Source organism: Falco rusticolus, chromosome 6 (assembly GCF_015220075.1).
Source record: "Falco rusticolus isolate bFalRus1 chromosome 6, bFalRus1.pri, whole genome shotgun sequence".
Classification (NCBI taxonomy): domain Eukaryota; kingdom Metazoa; phylum Chordata; class Aves; order Falconiformes; family Falconidae; genus Falco; species Falco rusticolus.
The window spans coordinates 6,159,473-6,184,196 of NC_051192.1; the positions used below are offsets into that span (position 1 = coordinate 6,159,473).

At 37.7% G+C, this 24,724-nt stretch overlaps 1 protein-coding gene across 1 annotated transcript in view; it reads right to left on the reverse strand.

Moving 5' to 3' along the window:
* WDR64 (WD repeat domain 64) overlaps window positions 1-18,905 on the reverse strand; it is a 71,875-nt gene extending 52,970 nt beyond the window's left edge. The window contains 6 exon segments of the mRNA XM_037391719.1: window positions 6,443-6,538; window positions 15,696-15,748; window positions 15,751-15,788; window positions 15,790-15,823; window positions 16,475-16,632; window positions 18,829-18,905. Coding sequence (XP_037247616.1) covers window positions 6,443-6,538; window positions 15,696-15,748; window positions 15,751-15,788; window positions 15,790-15,823; window positions 16,475-16,632; window positions 18,829-18,905 — 456 coding nt within the window.
* Between the last annotated feature and the right edge of the window lie 5,819 nt (window positions 18,906-24,724).

Consider the following 24,724-nt stretch of genomic DNA (forward strand, 5'->3'; position numbering starts at 1 on the left):
CTCTCTCTTGTCACAATATTTGTGACTGGAAAATCAGACAGTCAAACAAGAATTTGGCAACAGTTAGTCCCTACGCAAATGAAACAAGGAACGCGCACCTATGCACTGCTATGTAAAGCTACCTTAAGGCTTAACATGTTCTCAGGAAAAATGCTTCACTCCACAATAGGGTTGAGGGCTATTACTCCCCTAAAGAATTAGCAGTGAAAGGGAAACAGATGTTGGAATAATATATGCCTTCTGATCTGACTGGTTTTACTCCAGATAGGAACAACTCTATCCTCTAATTCATCGAGGGCAAGGCCTGCTTGCAGTTAAGTAAACATTTTAAACCCAGCCAAGTAAAATTGAGCTTGACTTTTCTTTTAAAGTGAAGCATCCTAGCCATTGTATTGTAGCATCCCCTGGCTTAGAGACATGATTATCATTAAGTTACTATTTCACTAAAAAGTAGAGAAAAACTAACAGAAATTACAACCTAAGAAGCATTAAAAACACTTTTGGTTTGAAGAGTGAATAAGAATGCATGTTCATATGAAGTTGGTTTTTTTTACAAGATTTATACAAAGGCTGCATACATCAACTTATGTCTAATAAACGTACAAAAAACCCCATATGGTTTACACAATCAGATTTTCCTTACAGCATTCTAAGTGCAAGGAACTTTGAGTGAAAGCAGAAAGACATAGGTAGAGAAGCAATGAACACTCCAACAGGAGGAAAAGGTTCCCCAATACAGAGTTTATCTTGTAAGATTCTCCTCTCTATAGAAGATAAATACTTCTAATTAGTGATTGGCAGTCTAAAAAAGTGTCTGAAAACAATCAGGTTTCAACACATGATGTGCATTTTGTATATGCCAGCAAAAAGCAAGAATCAGTAAAACAAACTCCAGATTTATCCTCTTCTTTCATTTTACATTTACAGGCGCAGTCATATTTGATAATATAACAGAAAAAGTAGAAAAAAATGCATTTGTTGCACCAGTTTAATAGATGCTGCCAGTCAGGGAAAGATCCAGTGTAGAAGAATTCAGGTTTCCTGAAATAGGCAGCAATAGAACTGTTTTCATGTATGTAACTGCATCATTCTCATCTTAAAACAAATTGCACTAAACTTGCCTTTAATAATTCCAGTGAAGTTACTTAAATTACACTAATTACACCAAAGATCAGTGGTTATATAGGCCTGGAGAGACTTCTATAAGAACAGTTTGGCTTCCTGCATAGCATGCTCCAGAGAATGTCCACTGAGAAGTTTAGAGCCCAACAGAGACAGAGATCATTCAAGTTAGCCAGCAGCGCCTTCCAGGCCAGTTCTTGTTCAGGGGCCTCAGCCTGTGGAGTGAACCGGCTGTGTGTGTGAACAGCAGAGCATGGTGCTCTATCCTTAAGATCCAAAATGAAAGTTCTTGACCCAAACAGCCTCCTAGCATGGAGCTTGAGACTAGTTAGAAACTGCTAGTATGGAAGTCCTCAAGAGAGCAATTCACAAATTAGTAATTAATTTGATATACTGAGAAGTGGCTGATAGAAGAGAACAGTTTGCCAGAGACTATAAGCAAAACATGCTGCCTAGTTCCAGCTTTGGAGCAGGGGCTATAAGAATTTATCTTGGCACTGCCGTACTTGACAAATGAGGCAGTTGCACTAGATAAACGTTTTCATTACATCCTTGTTCCATCCCCTCATTCAAGGGCTCTGTCGTCACTACCTCATTTCCAGTAGTTTCTGTTTCAGCTTGTCTGGCTCATCCACTGGGTCTGTTGATGTTTTTCTAATACTACACTTAAAAGACATTTCACTTCCATTCTTCAAGAGAAGTGACTTGTTCACTGCCAGTATTGCCAACATCATTCAATGATGATTCTAGGCTGACTGCTGTTTTTGGGACCTGTCGGCTGAACAATTTTTAATCCATGCACTCTAGAGGTTTTTTCAGTGATCATATTTTAAAACAGAAAGTCATATGGTACTAAGTGGAATACTTTACAGAGTTTTAAGTGCATTATATTTATGTCTATTATTTTCACTTAGGCACATACCTCATCCAAGAAATGAAATCAGGTTTTCTTGAAGTGACCTTTTCTCATAACATCCCTGGAAAAAAAACAGTAAATGATCTGTACTCATAGTTCATTTTCCATTTATACCATCATGATGTGGGAAAGTTCTGATGGCTGGTCACCACTGGATTTTATTTCTAGAACTACTAGTTTCACAGCCTTCCTGGCTCAATATCTTCAGGGTCAAGACCTCTGTTACTGTGGTTGAATAAGCCTCTGCTCTGAAATCTTAAGAATGAGAACACTGAATGGAAGAAGGTAGAGGAACCTAGGGACTGTTCTGCAGTTTGTCAGCCACCCTCTGTTCATCATTGGTTTATCGGTGGGTTGGAAGGTTTTAAGTCTGATAACTCATCTCTGAATTCAGGACCTTACTTCATTTGCACAAGATGCATACAAATATCTAGCTGATCAGTTAGCTACTGCCAGTATTGATGATGATGTTAAAACAGATGAAAATGGCATAACAACTGTGGTGAAAAAAGAATCGACTGTTATTTCTGCAGATATGAAAAGGAGAAATGTAAGCTATGCAAGGTAAACGCAGCTTTCTCTCTTCAGCTATTCAGAAATTAATCATAAGGTATTATTCATAGTTGTGCATTATAACCATTTGGTGCTGAGGTCTTCAACTAGTATAATTCACCATACCTTTAATAGATAAATACTAGGTGATGATTTACACTCACATAAGATATTGTCCTTTTATTTTTTACAATTTTTAGATAAAAGCTATTAAAATGCAAACCTTCAGTTTTAATAACCATGCTTTATAATAGAAAAACTGTGACCCAGTTCTAGAGTTATGTCTCCCCCAAAATCCCCAAGTTAATAAATTTAATAGCAACATACATTTAAACTGTCTTGAAATTGGGATTTACTGTCTTTAAAAAAATCCAGAATTTGATTTCATTGCATTTTGGGATAAGGATATAGAATATCAATTTTACAAACAAAATAGCTTAAAATATTGTGTTCTGAAAGCATGAAAATCTTTAACAACCATCAGAAAGTTCAGGAATGTCAAGCCCAGTAACAGCCACTTTAATTCTATTTCCAGTGCAGTAGTTAGAGGAAGGATGAGAAGAAAGTGAATTGGCCAAAGCCAGGGCCATTCAGTGCAAACACTTAAATAAGAATGTTATATACAATCAACTATTCCCTAAGACTAGGTAGAGCACGAAGCAGAAGAGGGTCACTTGTAACTAAAGCACCTGAAAAAGTCACAATTCTGGTACCAAAAGAGTGACTATAATGACAACAACAGAAGTAACATGACATCATCAAATACCATTAATTTTTTCTGATCCAGAATGCTTTCATGGAGTTGTGGGCATGGGTTTCTCTTCTCTTTTCACTAACCATCAGCTCCCCAGACAAATAAATGTCCTGGGGAAGCCAAAGATTTTCCCCTGAAACCCTCTACACCCTATGGTAGAGACTGACATGCTCAGCAGTAATGATCCCAACTGACCAGTGATCCCCAGCAGTAATGATCCTCCATCCTAAAGGGGAGGAATCCAAAGTATTTCTAACCTACTTCTTTCTTTCCCTAGGGAAGGCTGGAAAAGTGGGAACAGCTGGGAAAGGACGGGAAAGTGGCACAAGACAGGGGCACACAGATCAGGTGCAGAGCTGAACAGAGGTGGGTGCTCACAGATACTAAATGGAGTTATCTGTCGACACTAAAGCTACCAGGTTTTGTATTGTACTTCTTTGGAATCATAATCCTAACAATTATGGTATTGCACCATAATAGTGAGAGATACCATTATGTCAAACATATCCTCCTGTCACACTTTTTATGGCAGAAATTCTCTACCCAGTATCAAATAAAAACTTCTTGTCTAGATTGTCAGCTGACTCCAAGAATATAACATAACCGTTAAAGAGATTGTCAAGTTACAGTTGCTTTCCAAAAAGCAATGAGAATAATACTAAGCTGATGTTGTGGAAAACTTGGTTGCACTGGACGTCAGTTTACACCAGGGTAAATGAACAGAATATGGCCTTGTCTCTTCCTCCACATGTATATTTTTTTTCAAATGCCCCAGGAGTGGCACAGTTAAAATCTCTATAATATCAGATTCACTAATTATGTCTGCTCAAGTATTATTCATTCATTTACATGGAACACACTGAGTTCTGTGGCATATATGTGCATCCAAGAACACCATACATTTTAATAATCTTAAAAATGCAACCATAATATGAAAATAGCTTCCCTGTCTATTTGTCAATGCACTGCTCATGAATCTATATTTTGGCCCTTCCATTCAGAGCACAAGATCCACCAAGCAGCACCTTCAGGGCAAGCTTCTACATACTCCCTTTACCAATATGCTGCAAAGCCAAATTAGGCAAAACAGCTCACTAGCTGAGATTTTAAAGCCAGGACTCTTTAAATCCTTAGTCTTTGAGAGAAGAAGAATGATGCAAAAGTTGCTAACTCCATATTTGCCTTTGTGATGTGAAGTCATAATCTAGCAACAGGACTCAAATGATAGCAATGCTGAAGAACTAGTTTTCCCTTGCTTGCATCAACATATATCAGAACAATTCTAATGAAGTCAAAAGTCATTTGCTTAGATCAACTGAGATCAGAGATCATAGCATCAGTAAATGACTGCTGTCGTAATGCCTTAGTAGTTTTCAGAACATACAGTTTTATAAGTGGGATTTGAGGTCTCTAATTCACTGCATTAAGCAGCTGGGTGTACAATCATTTACACTGCAGTCACTGATGTCAGAGTGACGTCTGTCCAGTCTATGAGAAGGCAGCAATTCAACTTGAAAACAGCATGGGGAGGTTGGGGGTGGGGAAGAGAGCTATTTTTAACATTATACTTTGTGAAATTATTTTTTGTAGGTACGTAAGAGGGATAATGCTCTGGAGGACAAAATACTAGGCTTTCAAATAAATTATTTCAGCATTTATGAAAACTGCAGCACTGCTTTGTTGTTTAATCATCCACAGGAATCACTTCTTGCTTTGCACACTCCTGTCATAAACATTACACACTAATTAGCTAAAACCCCTAGAAAGCATTAGTGCTGCTATAAAGCTTTACTGCATCGTTTGAAACAATTTTTAATAAACTGGTTGTATTAAAATTGTACCAATGTAAAGCGCCAATGAGCATAGGTGTGTGATGTATCTCACAGCATCTAGAAGTGCATACCTTGAAATAGTAACATAATCATCTGGGAGAGCCATTTACAAATTCTACTTTAACAGCATCTTGAGCCTGAACTTCTACTTAAAATGGTACAGGTCTCCTTAGAGTTTGCTGATGAAGGGAGTAACTGTGAAGCTGTGTCATGCAGACTGTCAGAAAATTCAAGACTTTCAAGCTTCTAGATCTTGCTGTATTTAATAATTCTTTGCAAAGAACCAAAAAATGTTTCTGCCCATTCTACATATTCTCAGTAGCCGTAGCAAATAGATAATTATCTGGTTTTCACTATATATGCGATATATATATATAATTCCAATAGCATATTTTGTATTAAGGGAAACGTTTTCTAAAAAGAAATGCATATTATTTTCTATTAAACTAACTTCTGTTAAGAAGGTCTTCTATTAGCCATCTCTATTTTCTGTCAATTTCTATTGATGGTTCAGTAGATTTATAGTTGAAAACAACAATTAGTATTTCCTACTGTACTTTAAAAATACAGACAAATTTAACTTTGATAAAAAAAAAATCTAGCTTTTTTTTACGGGTAAGTTTACATGCTGGATCACAGTTCACTCAGTTCCCATGTATACTGCCTAATGGAGTAATGAAAAAGTTTGAGTCAGAATTAGCTGGTTGTTAAAAACAGTTAGCACCCGTTTCCAAGAGGACAGTACTGTGAAATCCAGATGGGGCACCTTTCAATGAGTAAACATTACTCTTCATCTTACAGACACAGAAAATCTAAACAAATAGAACCATAATATCAAGAAAATTTTCTCTTCCTGAAATGCATACTGCTACCAACTCCAAGGCAGTAATGCATTATATCATGGATCATCCTATACTTGATTTAAATAATCATGTTGCATTTTTAAATGTCATTAATGCATTATGGATGTGCTAGTTATTCCTACATTATTTAAAAATACAGAAAGGCAAAGAATAACTGCATAAATAAACAGTCTGAGTCAGAAGAATTCATAATTTCAGAATAATTTAGGAAAATGGAGAAAAGGCAGCAGTGGAGTATTCGGATGCAAAGAGTTTAGTGAAAAAACATATATTCTGGAACACATAAGAAGAAGAGGCATCATGAATAATAAGCACAGACAGACATGCGATCTTATTACTGTCCTTTCAATAAAGTGTGTAACAGACAGCATTAAAAAAAATTAGGATGAACTATGTCACCTGCATGAGTAATCTGTGGTTTTTTGGATACAAGGAAACCCATGTTTTCTTTCAGCTGGGAAGACATGGCATCACTTTCTCCTATGAAACAGCCAAAAATCTAAGCAAAACAAAAGTGAATCAAACAAGCAATTTATAACAGAACTGATTTTGGAATATATGTTTGTATGTATAAAGTCCAATATTTATCTCACATATTTATCATTTAATATACTTTGAGTAAGTTTCCTAGTGTTACTTGCCTTAACCACCCACTGTCAATATGACTTTAAATTGCTGAGACCTGCTACTCAGGCACAATCTTTCTTCAGTGTTTGGAAAGAAGCCAGCATGCACAGGGCTTCTAGGAATGAAAGCCATCTAATTGATAAAGCTCTTAGTACAGTTTTGCCTTGTAATAATTTTTTTGTAAACAATCATCTTCAATTTCCTTTTTCCAGTTTTACATACTTGTGCTTCCTCAGCTAGAAGAAAAAACAGTAAAAGGCAGACAAAACAGAATTATCTGTATTTATAAATGGAGAGGTTTAAAGTAGCATAGTGGTTTAGCCTACACAGAAGAAGAGCTTTTCCATAAAGATATGTAGATTCCCATTTGCCTGAAAAGCACTGAATATAAAGTTCATTTTTAAAACTATTTTTCAGCCACCTCCCTAAGCCTGGCATTGTTCCGTTTGTATTGGTCGTGATGGAGATCCCTATACAGGATATGCAGGTAAGTAGCTCATTTCTGTTCCAGGTTGTGATGATACTTAGCTGAAATGCTTTCCAAACCTCAAGCTCTGTACCCAAGCGCAGGTTAGTAATTTCCTCAGGAAATTAGTTCAGCCCCATTCCGCAGTACAGATTTTTTAAACTCTTTTCTCATATTATGAATGTTATATATACTCACTTCCATGAATTCTAAAAGCAATGCCCCTTTGGATGCAATACAAAACTTTGCACTTTTTTCTAGTTTAGTACTTTTCATGTTATACAACATAACTCCCATTTTTCTACTTTGAGAGATTCAGGTGTACATCTTTCAAAAAAAATATTCTTACACATTACTCTTCATCTTTCACTTTACAGCTCCCTCCTTACAATGCACACAGTTATTAATCATACATCATCAGTCAATACATCATCTGTCTATTATAGCCCCTTACATTCCTCTTTCTAGTTTCTTGTCATATAACCTTGTCTTTCCATCCTTCATTCAAACAGGATACAGGATTTACTATGCCAAATTCCAGGTCCACGCTCCTTCAACAAAGTCATAATAACATAATCTTCATGATACCCAGTGTGAATCAAAAAGTGGGCGATACTACTAATAAATACATATGGTTGGTTTTCATGTCACAGCATTTTCACAGTTGATTCTCACTGTTTTAAGTTCCACCTAAATACCCCAATTGTTTAATATTAAATAGAAAGGTTCTGAAAGAATTGGTATAGCTAGACCATTATAATGGAATGTTTTCTCCAAAAAATCAAGGATGTACGCTTTCTGCTATCATCAATTAATATTCTTACAGCAGGTTTCCACCTCTAATACGTATAAAAACAGTGTTATAGAATCACAAAATCACAAAGTCATGAGGTTGAAAGGGACTTCTTGGGATCATTTAGTCCAACTCCCCTGTCCAATGAGGTCAGTGACACGAAGTTGCTCAGAACCATGTCAAGTTGGGTTTTGAGTGTCTCTAAGGATGAAGACTCCACAAATTGTTCCAGTGTTTGATCACCCTCATGGTAAAAAAAGTGTTTTCTTGTGTTCAAATTGAATTCCACTTTGAATTTTGTCCATCGCCTCTTGTCCTAGAATCGTAGAACAGAACAGAATCACAGAATACTTTGGGTTGGAAGGGACCTTTAAAGGTCATCTAGTCCAATCCCTCAGCAATGAGCCCGGACATCTTCAACTAGATCAGGTTGCTCAGAGCCCTGTCCAACCTGTCAGGTCTGTGGGCACTATGCAGAAGAGTCTGTCTCTCTCTTCTTCATTCCCCACCTATTAGGTATTTACAGACAATGTTAATAGTCTTCTCCAGACTGAACAGTCTCAGCTCTCTCAGCTTTTCCTCATATGAGAGGTGCTCCAGCCCCTTAATCATCTTCATAGCCCTTCACTCTAGTAGCTCCATATCTCTCTTGCACTGGGGAACCCAGATCTGGACACAGTACCCCAGGTATGGTCTCAAGTCCTGAATAGAGAGGATGACCGCATCTGACCTGCTGGCAATCCTCTTCCTAAACCAGCCTAGGATGCTGTTGGCCTGCTTTGCTATAAGAGCATATTACTGGCTCATGTTCAAAGGACCAAAGGTCTTTCGTGCAGGGCTGCTTCTCAGCTGGTCTGTCACCAGTGTATACTGGTGCATGAGCTTGTTCCTCCCCAGGTGCAGAGCTTTGCACTTCCCTTGTTGAATGTCATAAGGTTCCCGTCAGCCCGTTTCCCCAGCCTGTTGAGGTCCCTCTGAATGGCAGCAGCACAACCCTCTGGGTGTATCATCCACTGCTCCCAGTTTTGTATTTGCAAATTGCTGAGGGTACACTCTCTCTCATTGTCTAGGTCATTAATGAAGATGTTACATATTGGCTTCAGAATCAACCCCTGGTATATGCCACTAGTGACTTGCCTCCAGCTGGATTTTTATCACTTACGGGTTCAGCCAGTATTCTTTCCACCTCACTGCCAACTTATTTAACCCATACATTGTCACCATGTATATGAGTATGTTATGGGGGATAATGTTAAAAACCTTACTAAAGAACACTGCCCAAAGAAAGGGCATCTTAGAAATCCCTTACAGCTGCATAAACTACTTCTGCTGACTCTTAACATGGAGACAGGGGATCCTAACAAGCCCCATAACCCCATGACGTCTACCAGAGGTTGACAAAGACAATAAAAGATGAAGCACAATGCAATTTATACATCTTTCAGATGGTTGTCACTAAAAAAAATAGAGCTTTCAAAGTGCCAACTGCACTTGGGAAAGAGATGCAGAGGTCAGTTTCCTCAGTCATTGATAAATGATAGCTGTTAGACTGTCCAGGATAAGTCTTTTAAATCTTCAAGCCAGTGAATAACTAAGGGGGGATTCTAATCTAACTAAAAAGATTTAAAATTACTGTAGTGTCTTTTTAATAAAGAAGTGTCCTCTGAGTAGGGGTATACTATGGTGCAGACTGCTGGAAACAGGAAACCCTTGAACAGGGAGATACTTGATAAAGAGAAACATCAGGAAGATAAAGAAATAGGAACACTTATACAAGGCCATGATCTTTTAGGTCATGGAAATATATTTGGATGATTTTGTCAAGCTGAAGAGAAGCCAGATATGGAGAGGTAAAATTGAAAACTAGATCTGTGAGAGTAGGAAGAGAGGAACAAAGGGTCAGGGATAGAGTTCTGGGAAAGGTGGGTGAGACAGAGGTCATAAAAGAGAAATATCAAAGGAACAAAGGAAGTGTATCCCTCTTCTTTGACTTTCAAGATTGAGGGCATGCTCAGCAGTGCCAAAAGCAGCAGGGGAACTCAGAAGAACAGGGATGAAATACAGTCCCTTTAGAAAGAAAAAAAATCATTAAAACTCTGGAGCAGCAGAAACCATAATAGCTATTCAGGATGTTACAGAAAGTATCTGTTAGCAATGAAACTTTTGAAAAATTAAGTGATAAAAAGGAAGCTGAAGCAAGATCAAGACTACTTACATTGCTCACATGGAGTAATTAATGGGATGTCCAAGCTGCAGTTTATAAATGTAATTTGTCTAACGTAACTAGTAGGTTAATGAACATTATAAGAACAAATTATCAGGTAAGGGAGGCATATCTGTCCCTTTCACCATTCTCTCAAACAACAGCTGGTCTCAACTAGAATACACAGAATACTCCCCAGTCTTAAAAGGCCAACCATTTCAATAGAGTTTTCAAGCATGTAAAGAAGCAGATTTGCTTTTTTGTTGTTTGTTTCAGAACAAGAAAAGTTGCCCTTAGAAGGAATGAATAGGCTAAGGAGGATGAGAAAAGCAAGTGGGACTTAGACTGGTCAAGTGTTAAATAGAATCAACTTAAAAAAAAATAAAAAAAGAGAAAGAGCTGCAGATATGGGTGGAAGGAAAAAAAACAAATGGTCTATGATCCTCACCAGTAAGTAAATGTGTACATCTCTGAATGTCAAGAGGTGAAAAAGAGATGAGGAGACTTTAGAACATTTATAAGCCTGTGGCAGTTAGAAGAACAAAGAACACTGGGTTCAGTCCTGACATTAGTAACTCTCCAGGACTACCTGAACCATTTTGAAACTGTAGTTTGTCAGAGAAACAAAATTTAAAAAGGCCACCACCATGTGATATGTAGGATACAAACCAATCCCATTTTATTTTATTAGAACTCATTCAAATAAGCCTGGAAATTACTGCTTTGATCTAATCATCACAGACAGGATGTTAACATAATTACAGTAGATCAAAAGCTGATGCTGAAGTTATGGTTGATGTAAATTGGGCTTAGACAACAATCAAATGATCAATGCAATGATTATTCTGTTTCACTGTAAGCTAGATCAGGAGTCAGCAATTTTCTTAATTCAGATTTCATTTCTTACTCTATGCCAAAAATATAAAACAAATCTTATCCCTTTTTTCCTGAGTTAAGCTTTATGTTCCTAAATGTAGATAGCTTTAATGCATATCACCATTAGACTTCCCGCTAAACAGAAAGGGAAAAAAAGGCAAAAAATTCACTGCAGCTTTTTTTATGCCATATTATATTTCAAACTGTGCTGGATAAGGCCATGTCAAGGTGAAGAAATCAGTGTCAGATTGAAGCTGATTCAAACAGTCTGATCTTTTTCTATTTCATAACTGAATTATTACTTCCATCATAGATGGATTGCCAGTTACTTATGTTAAATATTTCTCCCCACAAGAGAAAATAAATAAAAAACCACATTAACACTTTAATCAAGACTCTTTTGAACAGAGAAATAACAAGTATTTCCATTTCACTACCTGTGGCGCTTGTACAGTCTCATTGATATCCATCCTACATGAAATTTATGCTGTGAGATACTGAAGATTCATTGAACACCACACTCCTCTTTTTTCAAGAAAGTTTATTCACAGGACATTTTAAAAAGCTGTCATTAGTCAGCTCACACTTGGAAAATTTGAGGGATGATCATAGAAAGGGTTCTGGGGAATTTTTTCTCAGGCAAATCCCACACATTTCATAAGGAAACTAAAGGGGCTTCACCTCTTTTATTTGACCCCCATACTGTACTTGTTTGTGTAATTATATAGCCCAGGTAACTAGTCTGATTGCACTGGAAACTCAAGTAAGGTTTTGGAGTAAAAGATACTCCAGTAAACAAACAGAGCTTCCTTCAGTTCTTTTATAAACTAGTGAGCCTGAACATAGTTTGCTACTACTCTGCTTCCCTAAACAAAGGACTGTCATTCTGACAGTCACCATGAATTGGTCCCTGCATCATACCCCTAGTGCATGACTCTATCTAGGATCTGGGTCTAGCTTGCCACATCTATACAAGAGGTTATGTCACCTCTCTCCAATCCCACACAGAAAGCAGTAAGAAGTTTGAGAAGAACTAGAAAAATTTGACTAGCACAAGGGTTTAACTGGTGTTGTAATCACGCAGTACTTCAGCATGTCTGATGGCAGCTGGCCATTTCAAGAGCTTAGCTTGTGTATCGTGTGCCAGCAGAACCAGAAATCTTCCCCCCATCCCTGCCCCTATTTTTAGACAGATTCAAAGAAATGCTGAGCAAAGCCAGGGCTTCACCTTTATGCATTCTTTCGTGTTGAAAAAAGGAGGGAAGGAAGAAGGGATGACGTGCAAGTAGGAGACATGCAAAGATAAAAGATTTCAAATTTACCTCTCGCAAGGTGAACTTAATAACAGAGGAACTGGATGTGGTCTAAAGTTCTATCTGTTAAAGAGGGCTTGTAAGGCACATTCACTAGAAGGCAGTTATATAATGTTTGATGTTCTCTACAGCTATTTCCCCCAGGCCTTCCTTGAAGAAAATCTTTAATGCCTGACTTAAGCAAAGTTTGTGAGTAATGTGACATTGTAAGTAAAAACAATGTTAAGAGAGGTATTAACCAGAAAGGTTCTCATACAGAACCTTATTAAATTGAAAGGACCGAACAAACTGTTTCTAGAATAGTATTAGGAAATTACTTGGTGGCAATTGTCAATAACATGTAAAAAACAGGTGTTGGGTATCTTCAAGGTTCAAACAAAGTGGTGTTCCAGTGTAATCTAAACTGGAACTAGGCTACTGAATTTATAGTTCATGCCTTGCCTTGTGGCTTTAAGCCCAGCAAGGGCTTGCCATATATGCAATTCCACCAATGCTATCGATAGGAAAGTTATTGTGTGCTGGAAGTTATGTCCCCTCGGCCCAATTCTGCCTTCAGGTAAAAAACAAACAAAATTTTGTAGTAGCATATGATGACAGATGCTTCTAATACAGATTGGCTCAAACAATGTAAAAACCAGTCAGTCTTACAGAACAGTTGCTTGAAACACTGTCCATGAGAAACACCTTAATAAAAGACGCTTTCCTAAAGCAAATGTTCATTTCTTATAACACATGCAAAAAGAGCACCGTGTTTAAAAGAAACAAGACAAAGTACTTTTTCACAAAACCTGGAAAGCTGTGGATGCTATGTGAGTATCCTTTTTTGGTGGTTTCAGAAGTAATTTACAAATATATAGATTAAAAGTCCATCAAGAGATACTAAACGTGGAGCGCAGCTGCAACTCTGGCACAGGAAATCCTTAAGCAATGTGCAGTCAGAAGCTAGGAGGGGTAAACCAGATCTACTATTTCATAGTTACTTCATTCTTACACACTTTTTCCAAAGATTTGCTATTTACCACCAGTAGAGACAGAAAAATGGTTCTCACCCATCTACAGACTCAAAAAATAGATACAGAATCCTCTGGGTAAAAAACCTCTCTGCTAAAATACTGCCATAGCTCTAATGCTTCACATTTAAGTAAAGGCCAGATTTATCCCTGTGAAAAGGGGAAGAGGAAGGAGAGGAAGGAGAAGAAGCATTTTTGATGGCTTAGCTAAAGATAGACTTCTCCTCAGAGCAAAAATTGCATGCTGTAGTCATAAGAATTTTGCGTTTTGTCAAGAAGCCTGAGGCCAACGCATACCACTGAAGTAGTTCCGAAGAAGATCTGGACATACTCAGGCTCCACGCTCCAGATCCTACTGCCTTGTCAGGAATCTAGTATATCAAACTTTGTTTGATGATAAGCAGTTCTGGTAGACATCACTGCTCTTTCACAAAAGAAGCAGAAAAAATGTTTTTATTTAGTTAGGTCATACTTTACCATGTATTCTTGTGCATCTGCATAATGGGCTCCAGGATCTTGGTTCAGAGAGAACAGGGACCAACTTCCTCAACTCAGGTAAACCAGTAGAGCATAATTAATGTTTAATAAGAATTTTGATTTGCAAATTCAGCTGGTGTGCCAAACATGTAGGGGCAGGAAAGAAAAGCAGTTCACCTACAAATAAAAATGTAACCTACCTAGGCTTTATTTAATTCATTCTAATTAATCTTTCTTCTCAGACCTCCAGTGGCGTGACTTTATAAGGATGGATACCTCTCAGGGTTGGAAAGAGTTGAATAAGGAAAATTATACATATTTGGAATAAAAAATAGTCCTGCTTGCTGAAATTACTGTGAAGGGAATGATTTGTTTAATCCTGAAAGGACCCCCAGTGAAACTCACCTAATTGAAGGAGGCCTGTGGGAACTCATGAAGAACGGACCACAGGAGAAAGAACATAATGCAATACGACTAGTGGAGGTTTAGGCCGCAAGGGCATTGCGACCTTGGGGCCTGTGGTTATACAAAACAGGATGTAGGTCCGGTTATAACCGAAACTGTCAGCAAGCATAAGATTGAGGCATACAATGGAAAGTACCGAAGCAGAACTTGTAACCCTAGGAAACGAAATAAGCAGAGTGAAGAGGAACAGCGAATAAGGAATTTAGCTTTTGCAATATGTAATCACTTTTGCAATATGTAACCAATGAGCTTTGTGCACGATAATCTTAGACTATGTATGCAGCCTTATAAAAGAAGCATGTTAAGAACAATAAAGCAGATCTGATCTGATTCCACCTGACCGGGTCTCCGTCTCTCAATCGCGGCATTACTGGACTCATTTTGTCGCCAGCACAGTATAAGCAAATCTTGCTCTTAAGAATCTGCTAGAATTAGCAGTATGGATTCTCTCATGTGTTAAGCCGTTTTGTATGATATATTTAGAAGTCTGAAATTAGCCAGAGATAGTCAGCAGAAAATCCTATACAGGGAATTTCTTAGCAAAAATCTTGTAGAGACAATGCTGTCATTTGCAAAATACCGCCCTGTTCACTCATGTGAAAAAAGGGGGAAAAGGCAGGGCTTAGCAAAGGTCTTCCATGCTTAATCTTTCACAGACACGACAGCCTGAAAGAGCTAGTCTTCAGTCTAGTGAAATACGTTAGGCATGCCTCTAGGGATTATTTTCATATTTACAATTTACACTGACTACTGATCTTCTGACGCTTAAGCTTCACATTCCAGGTTTTAACACTAGGAGCATAGGATTTTTCTTACTTAAACTAAAATTATAATAGCATAAGGCACAGAATAACACAAGCTAGAAAGAGCTAAACTTTTATAATATTACAAACTCCTTCAGCTCTCAAGACACATACCAGAATGTCTGTCACCACTCAAATTCTACAAGAGAAATACCAAAGACAGATTTTACCCTCTTATCTTCAAATGTCTTCCCTGGAAACTTGCATTTAATCAACAAACGAAGACATGCAAGTTTCTAAATTGTTTACTATCAAACTAAGTATGGAACTCCTTTCTCAGCTTGTTAGGATTAAACATCACTTCCTGAATAGGATAACAGCAACAAGTCGGTTACTGTAAGCCAGTTTTCAATCTAGCTTTGTCTAGATCAATGAAAAAAAGAAATTTTATTTAATTTTCTAGCTTCAAAGGCATAATGGTTTTGCAAATTTTTTTATTATGATTTTTTTTTTTTTTTAGGAAATGAATGGCAGGATAAATAACCACATGAGAGTGCCTCATTATGCTACAGAGCTCATGAACAACAGACTCATGAACAACACACAATCAACAGCTAAATACTGTTACTTTTAAAGATTTTAATTAGTTATTTATATTTAATACAAGTTTTAGAAATCCTTACCTTACACTACTCTGGCCTGCCATCAGGATTGCTGCTAATCTTCCTGAAAAGGCCTTAATATTATGATCCTTGACTTCTGGACCAAAAAGTGTCTGTGGTTTTACAGAACTTACCATAGTCTATCTCATCTCTATGGGAGGAAAACCATCCAGAATTAAAACCTGGCAAGCTACAGCTTCCTTTCTTATCCCCACTATTTCCTGTTTTATTTCTTCAATATCAATAGCATGCAAGTTCTAGCTTCTCACACCAAAGCATTTAAAAAAAAAAAAAAAAAAGTTGTATCTTCATGTTTAGTCTTTTCAAAACTAGCTGATTTGCAATGCATAACAGGAAACAGGTAAAAGAACAGGTGAAAAATTCTCACCTCTTCTTTCTTCCCCTACTTTCATACCACCATTCTGGTTTGTTGGATATGAATCTGATATCAGTCTGATATAAAGGTTATCCTGTCATGCAACAGTAGCCACTTGCACTGAGAAAAGCAAACCTCTGCCCTCATTATTTACAAGTAAGCAACTGGATTTATATAAATCATTGAGTTTGTGCTTATGCTAACTTGTATATGTGGCAACCCCACCAATTCTGTTTGTCAGCGTTGTAATTTGACCAGAAGTCCTACCAGGAGGAGAAAAACACTCTTATAGTGCAATCTGCCTATTTCCTGTACAAATTAAGAAGTTACAGTCTGAACATTAATTTGATTTTTTTAATAGTCTTGTCTCTCTGAAACCTTCTCTCCATATGAATAATTACACCTTCCCATCAGAAAGAGTAACTCTTAACATCATCTTTCATACACAAGCCTAATCTCTCCTTTGTTGTCTGGATTACTATTTCTTCAACTAGTTTCTGGAACTGCTTCAAAGCATTCTTGAAATCCAGCAATTCAAGAGCAGAGTAACTATCCTTATCACAACCCTTCTTTTCAGACATCCTTTATTGACAGAGGACAAGTGAAAAGGAAGAGCTCTTCCTTATAGCCTGGTCCAAGCCCTGTTTCGCTCCTTAAATCTTGAATTCCCACATAAATTCATACGAGATGCAGCTGCATGATAGGTATACCAAGCACTACATAACAAAGAAGAGGTGACACTGGCTTAGCATCTCAAGCTGGCAAGCATAGGTAGTAAACTGTTGATGTCACAACCCTATTACATCACAGAATGCTACTTGCTGAGCAGCCCTAGGTCATGAATGAGGATCACTAACAACCTGGCATGTGAGATTATTTCATGGTATCCCGTGCCGCTGGTGGTTGAACAGACATGAACTTTCTCAGTTCCAGAGCCAGACAAGGATTTCGTCAGGGTTCAATTCTGCTACAGCTGGCACTGCTTTAGCAATATGAGATCACATTCTCCAGTAAGAATACACCTTTGAGACTAGCTGTTGCAAGTTTATTATATCTTTCAGACTTTTGTATGGAGTGAGGTGATTATATCAGTCATCTCTAAATTTCGTATTGTCTTCTTATGCTTTGGATTATTTTCAAGTTTTCTGCCAGAGGCTGCACACCAACTAACACAGTTAGGAACAGCTGAATTGTGGATTCCCTTGGATGCACACATTATTTGGTAAAGAACAACAGAGCCAGTTCTCCATCTAGATTAGCTTTGTGACAGGAGAACTGAGACCAGCATGATGATATTCTACCATGTGCTAACCCTGCAAGGCTCGACCAGGGATCTCAGTCTGGGTGGGGATACCTGGTTTTACAGTAGCAATAAGAGCATTTTACCAGGGATGTTAAATTATGAATCATTGTTCACATAGTACAAAGAGGCCAAAGACATACAATTCAATCCCAAAAGAACTAGAAAGGCACTTGTGACAGTTTTTGGAAGTAACACGGAATGTTTGCTTCCTTACTAAATCTCTCTCTATTTCTTGAATAAATATATTCAATATATATATACCTTGTCATCCTCTTTATTTTATTCAAAATCCCTAGTCTTTGAACTAGAACTTCTGTCCTAGAAACCCAATTAGCCTGCAGAAATATTTTTTTAATTGCATAAATCATTATGATTAAGACTGCAGAAAATCCAGTGATGGAGTGGTGGAGTTTTAGTTATTTTGAACTGTTCAGCTGCCTCTCCCTTAAACTCTCACAGCCATTCAAACTCCCTTTACTTGCCTTACTTAATTTCCAGTCAAGTTACTGTTTCTTTCTTTTTCCCTAACATACAACTAATAAACTCGGAGATTAAGCACTGGCTCTTAACGTATATGTGTGCTGGGCCAAGGCTCAGCTGTATGTCTTAAATGGTTACTGTTTTGAAAAGGGTCTGCATTTAACTCGCACTGAAGTTCAGCCAGGATCTTAAAGTCAGACTATTCCTATACCAAGGTACCCCAAGGACCATTCTGGTTTTTGTTCTTGAGACATACTTTAAAAAAAAGCAGGATAGGGCTATTCAGAAAGCAAACCTGCAGCTACCGCTTTCTTTTGAAAGTGGCAGCTCAGAACATCCACTAACTAACCAAAATTGTTCGAAATGCTACCCGATGTCTTGAGATCAGACATAATTTTTGCCCTGCGAGAGCACCAGTCTCTCTGTTATATCTGCGTTATCTTTCCATCCTACCGGATCTTAAATTCTTTACTGAACAGAAGAACCCTAGGGTATCCTACTGGAGTGGTGGAAAAGTGAATTTATTTTTCCTCTAGCTGAAAGAGAATTAAATATAAAACTATCCTCTGCATGTGTAATATAGTGGCTACTGAAGAAAGAGCTAAAGAATCAAGTTTCATATTTAATTAGAAAGGAATGATGTAAAAAGCTGCCCTCAAAGAAAGGTTCAGTGCAGTGAATTTAAGGAGGAAACATTTTCATGAAAAACCAGGTGTTTGAAAAAGGAATTTTACAGTTTGCACCTGTGACCAACAGTAGTCTTCTATTGAGTAGCAGTCACAGTTTAAAAAAAAAGCTATATGTATTGGTAATTAATATGTTAGTTAATTTGGATCATGCTATGATCAAGATTCTCTGCATGTGGAAGCTAGTTATCTTTCTCAGGGTTCTGGATTCTGTGCTGCACCTCAGATGAACCACTTTCAGTTCCCACAACCACTTACTGAATCTGATCCCTTACGCTTGAAAACATTTTGCAAGTTGTAAAGGTTTACCATTTCTTGACACTGCCATGTGAGGCAGTGTGTTCTACCGTGAAGTCAGAACTGTGTTCTTGTCTTGGCTCTGCCATTTTTTTCTTTCTCAGTAACCTTATTAGGTTGCTAAAATCTACCTATAAACCAGGAACAACATCCCAACCTTGAATTAGTTCCTTTAAAGTATTATTAATCCTTGTAAGTTAATGCCCACCTTTTATGTGTGTGGTATCCGTCGTTCCCTTTGTATCACTACACTATGCTGACATAAAATTCTGGCACCTTTCTGCTTATCACACTACTCCCATGTCCACTGCACATTTACATAAATATTATTAGCATAATAAATATAACTGAACTGTAACTGAATGTGAACAAAATTGTTCATGGTGTTAGCTATGCTTAAGCAAACATGCATTTACATTTGTTCTCTGATCTTCCAGTTTGTGAAGTCATTAATTCAAACTCATTAACACAATCACATATTTTTGTGATCAACAAAATTAAGTACTTCAGAGAAGCACATCAGTGATAACGAGTAAGCGCTGGTGTCTTCTGCCATTCATAAAAAATGGAGCTTATGAAGAAATCACAAGGAAAGTTGTCCCTCTTTTTATTCACCTCACCAAAGTAACTTACATAATCCTACATGATTTTCATTTTTATACCAGTGCAGACGTTAGTGCTCTATTAAGCAGATGATTAAGTCTTAGATGAGAAAATCTGACTAGAACAGGCAGGCCAAAACATCCCCTTTGACCCTAATTAGTGTCCTTGCTCCCAAATTTAACAAAGGCTTCATGAATTCATAAAGTTTAAATCCAGAAGAGACCTTGACATCTTCTACTTTCACCTCTTCTATGTTACAGATCATTAACTATCAGCCATTTATCACTATAATGAGCCAAACACAACTCTGTTCTAAAGCATAACTTGCGGGAAGGTATCAAGGTTTAATCTGCAGATGCTAAGAGATAGAGAGAATCCATCATATTTGTTCCAAAGGTTAACTGCTCACATTGCTAAAATTTAAGCCTCCTGATTGAAATTGTGTGACTTCAGTTTCCGTTCAGCAGTTGTTAGAATGTCTTCACTGATTTAGAGTAATAGTTGTTATATTCTCTTACTAGGGCCCTTTGTACCTGAATTACTTCTCCACCTTTTTTCCCTCTTGTTAATTAAAGAAGACTGAACTCTCTGCTTCCCACTGCAACACTCTCCTTCAGGCCTCAAAATAACGTTTGTGATTCTTTTTCACATTTTTCAGCTTTTCAGTGTTTTTAAAGAATGCTGATGCCATGTTGCTGTGCTATACCATAATATGAAAATTGGTACTCTGGTCAAATAGTGAGTTTCAGTCTATTTGTTAAAATCACTTTTCACTAGACCACACAGATCAATCTCTTTGTATTCTTCTTTAGCTATTGATCTCCAGATCAGCTTTTCTATTAGTTCACTGAAGGCTGACGACAAGCTCTTGGTCAAGGCTTTCCTGAATTGCTGTGCATGGAGTCTTTGCATTGTGGATATTCTGTAGTTGAAAGGAAAGGAGGAATTATATTTTACATCTATTTGTGGCTATCTAAAGGATTGATATTAATTATACATGGTTTAAGACTATCAAAATTGCTTATTTGAAAAAACAGATAAAGACCATATTCGTCACACACACATGAGAAAATCAGATGAACAACATTTTTGAAACATAGGGAAGACAGCAACTTGGTATCAAACAATATTACTAAAAATAATGCAGGGAAGTGTCTGTATGAAATAGTCCTTCAGGGAAAGTGGTGTTTCAAGATATGCTACCTAACATGAGCAATCCAACTGCATGAAGTTCTATTATTTCCACTGGGAAGAGAACAAAAGTCTCTGGGTACTACTGCTCAACAGCAATGAGTATGTCTTTCAATTAGAATAAGGAAAACAGTTTGGCAGAGAAAAGCAGCACTGATTTCTGGAAAACGGAGAAGTAGCTTGAGGATGCATTTTTGCTAGTTCCAAAAGTAATTCTCCAGGAAAATGTTCCCCTGGTGTGTCAAAGCACTCAGTGGTTGGTCCGGATACTGTATCTTGGTCAGAGTTATGGTGTATTTGGTATATTGCTTCCAGCTGAATCCTGGTTATGCAGTGTTTCCTGCTTATTAATTTCTCCAGTCTGTGTCATCTAAGCTTGTTCGACATTAGGCTGCATTCTCATTTCCAAATTAATAGCAGCAGTTTAAGGTTTATGAAAGGTATTAAACATCCACCCTTGGAACAGAACAGTAAAGAACAGAAAGCTATGTTTTGTTGTCTTCCAATCATCCATGAAGAAACCTCATGTTATATAGCATAATGAAAATACATGGAACCCCCAAGTAAGGAACCATTGCTTTCAGTACCAGCTGATTCTGTTGTCTTTGATGTTTAGACTCAAAAAAAATGTACAGTACAAAATAAGATGTGATGACTAAGTGGACTGACACAGGAACTGCATTAGAAGATAAGCAAAGTCTAAAAAGGTAAGTCAATATTAAATTGATGAGTAACAGGAATTCCTTGCATTAAGTCTACATGTAAGTCTACAGGAGCATTAACTGAATGAAAAGCATTTTCCTTCCTCTCTCCTTTACAGATACTGTGGAAAGCGCTGGATATGGAATATGGTAATGTTTACTCAGAATTCAAAACTCCCAACTCTCCTCTTCTTACCATGTAATCCTCTTAGTCTCCACTATTGGAAATTCTCAGACCAGTACAAAGTTGATGATATGTATGTCTGTAATGGGTGCAAAGAACAGCTACAGCAAGCCCATTGCAAGATTAGCAGCTCGTTTGAAAAATCGTTTTCAGTCTTTATCTCAAGAAACTGTTATGAGTCTATGAAATTCTGTGCAAGTTTTAAAATTCTGACCATGTCATTTGACAGCACATAACAAATAACCCAAAGCTACTGCAGAAGACAAGCCAGCAAAAGGTGATATATCTCCTTTCCTGCCTCTACCAGGTTGCCAGTCACTCTTTCTGGTAGTCTCATTCAAAGACAAATTGTCCCCAAGTAAAATGATGGCTCAGAATAGCCCAAAGAAAACACAGTAGATCTAAAATGGCCTTAGTTGTTCTTAAAGAGGCTCTGGCACATAAGAGACTTTGGTTCTGACTCTGATTTTCGTTGCTTGAGTTCAGAGCAGCTAAACTCTTCTCCGAGTAGTATGGGGTTGGGCAGTCAACTCTTCATTAATTTTAGCAATGTAAAAATTAAAGTTTTCCCTTGAAACTGGATCGAAGTGGTGCTATCAAGTTCACATTTACATGAGCTCACTATCTTTTCTACTGACTTCATTCTTCACTTTGCTTTTGCCATATTATTGCCCCATGAGCAGCACCACGTTCCTTGCTATGAAGTGCATTTGCATTCCGTGTCACTAACAACAGTTGAAATGACCAGGTAATAACTTTAAAAATCATTATTTCCTATGCAATATTTATTGATTTGTATGTTGGACTCTGGAAAATGACAACAGGCCAGTGAGTTTGCAATTATTTTCACTTCATGTCTGTCACAGTAACAAGAAGCTGCAGCATAGGGATGAACTCCTATGGAAGGCTATTCCTTTAAAATAAACCGTTTATATCACAGCTGAAATTCACAGGATTACTGTTGCCAAACCTAGTGTAACTGGTCTTTACAACGTTAGTGTTTAGGGTTCAAGCTGCCCTATGAGCTGTGTCTATACAACCAAGGCAGGTATGACGTCAGCAGATACAAGTATGTATCACCACTTGTTTTAATCTACTTAGCAAGAAACAGGTGCCACAGAAGCATCAATATGCATCTGCCACCACAGTTCCACACAGGTTTGTATAGACAAGATGAAGTTCATCTCACCTAATTTAAGCATCTAGAAGTTAATTATTGAAGCCACTGTATATGCCAGTCAATAAAAATAAAACACCTTCAGAGAGCACCTTAAGCACCTGGTCTTGGGTGCTTAACTTTTCAGTACATTCTGTAGGTGAGATGAACCACACCTGCAGCTAGTACAGCTATTTGTACACATGCCAGGTATACCAGTGTAATTTCCAGCTGTAGCACAGATGTTCTGACAGCATCTCCTCACCTCCTGGGATTGCCCATTTGGGTCTCCTCCCTGCTGCAAACACTTGTGCTTGCTTCAGTGAACCATGTTTGAGCCAAACACTTTACTCAGTCCAGACTGTTCTCAGATTCTTGCAACTTTTCCACTTTGCTTGCTTTTTGATTTAAAATTCACATCCCAACATGGACTAGATTGTATAGCTAGGATTACAAATTCTGTAGAATCAAGCCCTAATTCTGAACTTTTGTCATTAGGCTTGTGCATTTTTTTCTTACATATTTCACTATCAACAGATGTAGATCTATATTAATAACATTGTTTTAATGCCAAGTGCTTAGGAACAGATGAAAGGTTTCTTCTGTCTAAAAACTCACCCTTGCTCTATAGATATACACTGCAGCTATATATAGATACAGCGAATAATAACTTGGCTAAATGATTTTTTTTTTTTTGGCTAATCTTTAAGGCTAAAGAATAGCAAAGAGAACGTGCAAGGAAACAAATGCCAGGAGAAGGCTTTAAAATCCAAATTAAAAAGCAGAAGCCAGGTAGGCAGGGTTTGGGGGAGGGGGGTGGTGGTGGTGGTGTTTTGTTTCCTTTCAGAGGACTGCAGTCTGGCTGTCTACCATGCCCTTTGAAATAATAAGCTTTACAAAGTTCAAAACAGACAGCAAAACCCCAGCATCATCTGATTCCTGAAACACTGAGTATGGAAAAAAACCCTTCTCTTTTCTGCTCACTTTCTGCTTGTCAGGGAAGAGCCTGCCACTTGAAAGTATGCTAGCAGAAGATAAAGACAGAAAATGAGTGAAAGCAACATACAAATGAATGAACAAACAGGAAATGAAATAGGTCTCTTGAATGCCTTAAAACACACTTTTTCCACTCAACAATGTTCTCACTGCAAAAGCCCTGACATTTTTGAGGGTATAGTTAGAACTGGGAGTCATGGTTTGTGGTTTGTATTTCTACACAAGGTTGGAGTGTGGCAGCAACCTTGGCACTTTATTTATTCCGCTTCAGATTCTTCAGCTCTAACATGTGGGTGACACTCACTGCTCTGACGTCCTGAAACATTTCAAATTGCTAAATACAGCAAAGGCAGGGAACTTTTGAAGACAGTCCCAGACATTGGTAGACTTCCCAGTTTTGAATGATTATTTCCACAGCTGGCTTTTAAGTTTTTTTCTTATACATGTGTAAGCATATATCTCCACACACATACATATAGCCCATCTGCAAATTTACAGCCAATGCATTCTCCCATCCCATGTAAATTGTGCGTTAACAGATAACATATTAAAAGGACCGTTGCCAAAGTGATCTAGGAAGTCCTTGGGAGTTTCAAGGACTGTTTGTACAGTACAGGACTGGGGACCTTCTATTCTAGCTTCTTCTTGTACTGCTTTAATCCCATGAGCTCAGCTACATATATATTTAGTACTTTGAGCTGAGACACACCTCCAGTAAACCACACACATACACTTCCAGAAATGCAGATACTGGATTGTGGTTTCTCCTTTCATGCAACTGTAAAAGTAAAGGTAAAATCCTTTTTGCAGCATTGCCATTAATATGCATGCATGTTTGATGAACAGTCTGGTCCAAATATAAAATAGTGTAAACATGAAACACTGCAAAGCAGATGCCTGTGTTTCTTAGAATATTTCAGCTTTTTAATTGCATGAAAATTTAGAAAAGGATTGGCTAATGCATTATTTACATTATTAAAACCATAGCTGCATTGGATCTAGACAGTGTTAGGTAAAACAGGTGCTGGACTAGAATTAGGAGTCAAGGTTCTGTTTCTAGCTTTGCCTTTGACCTGA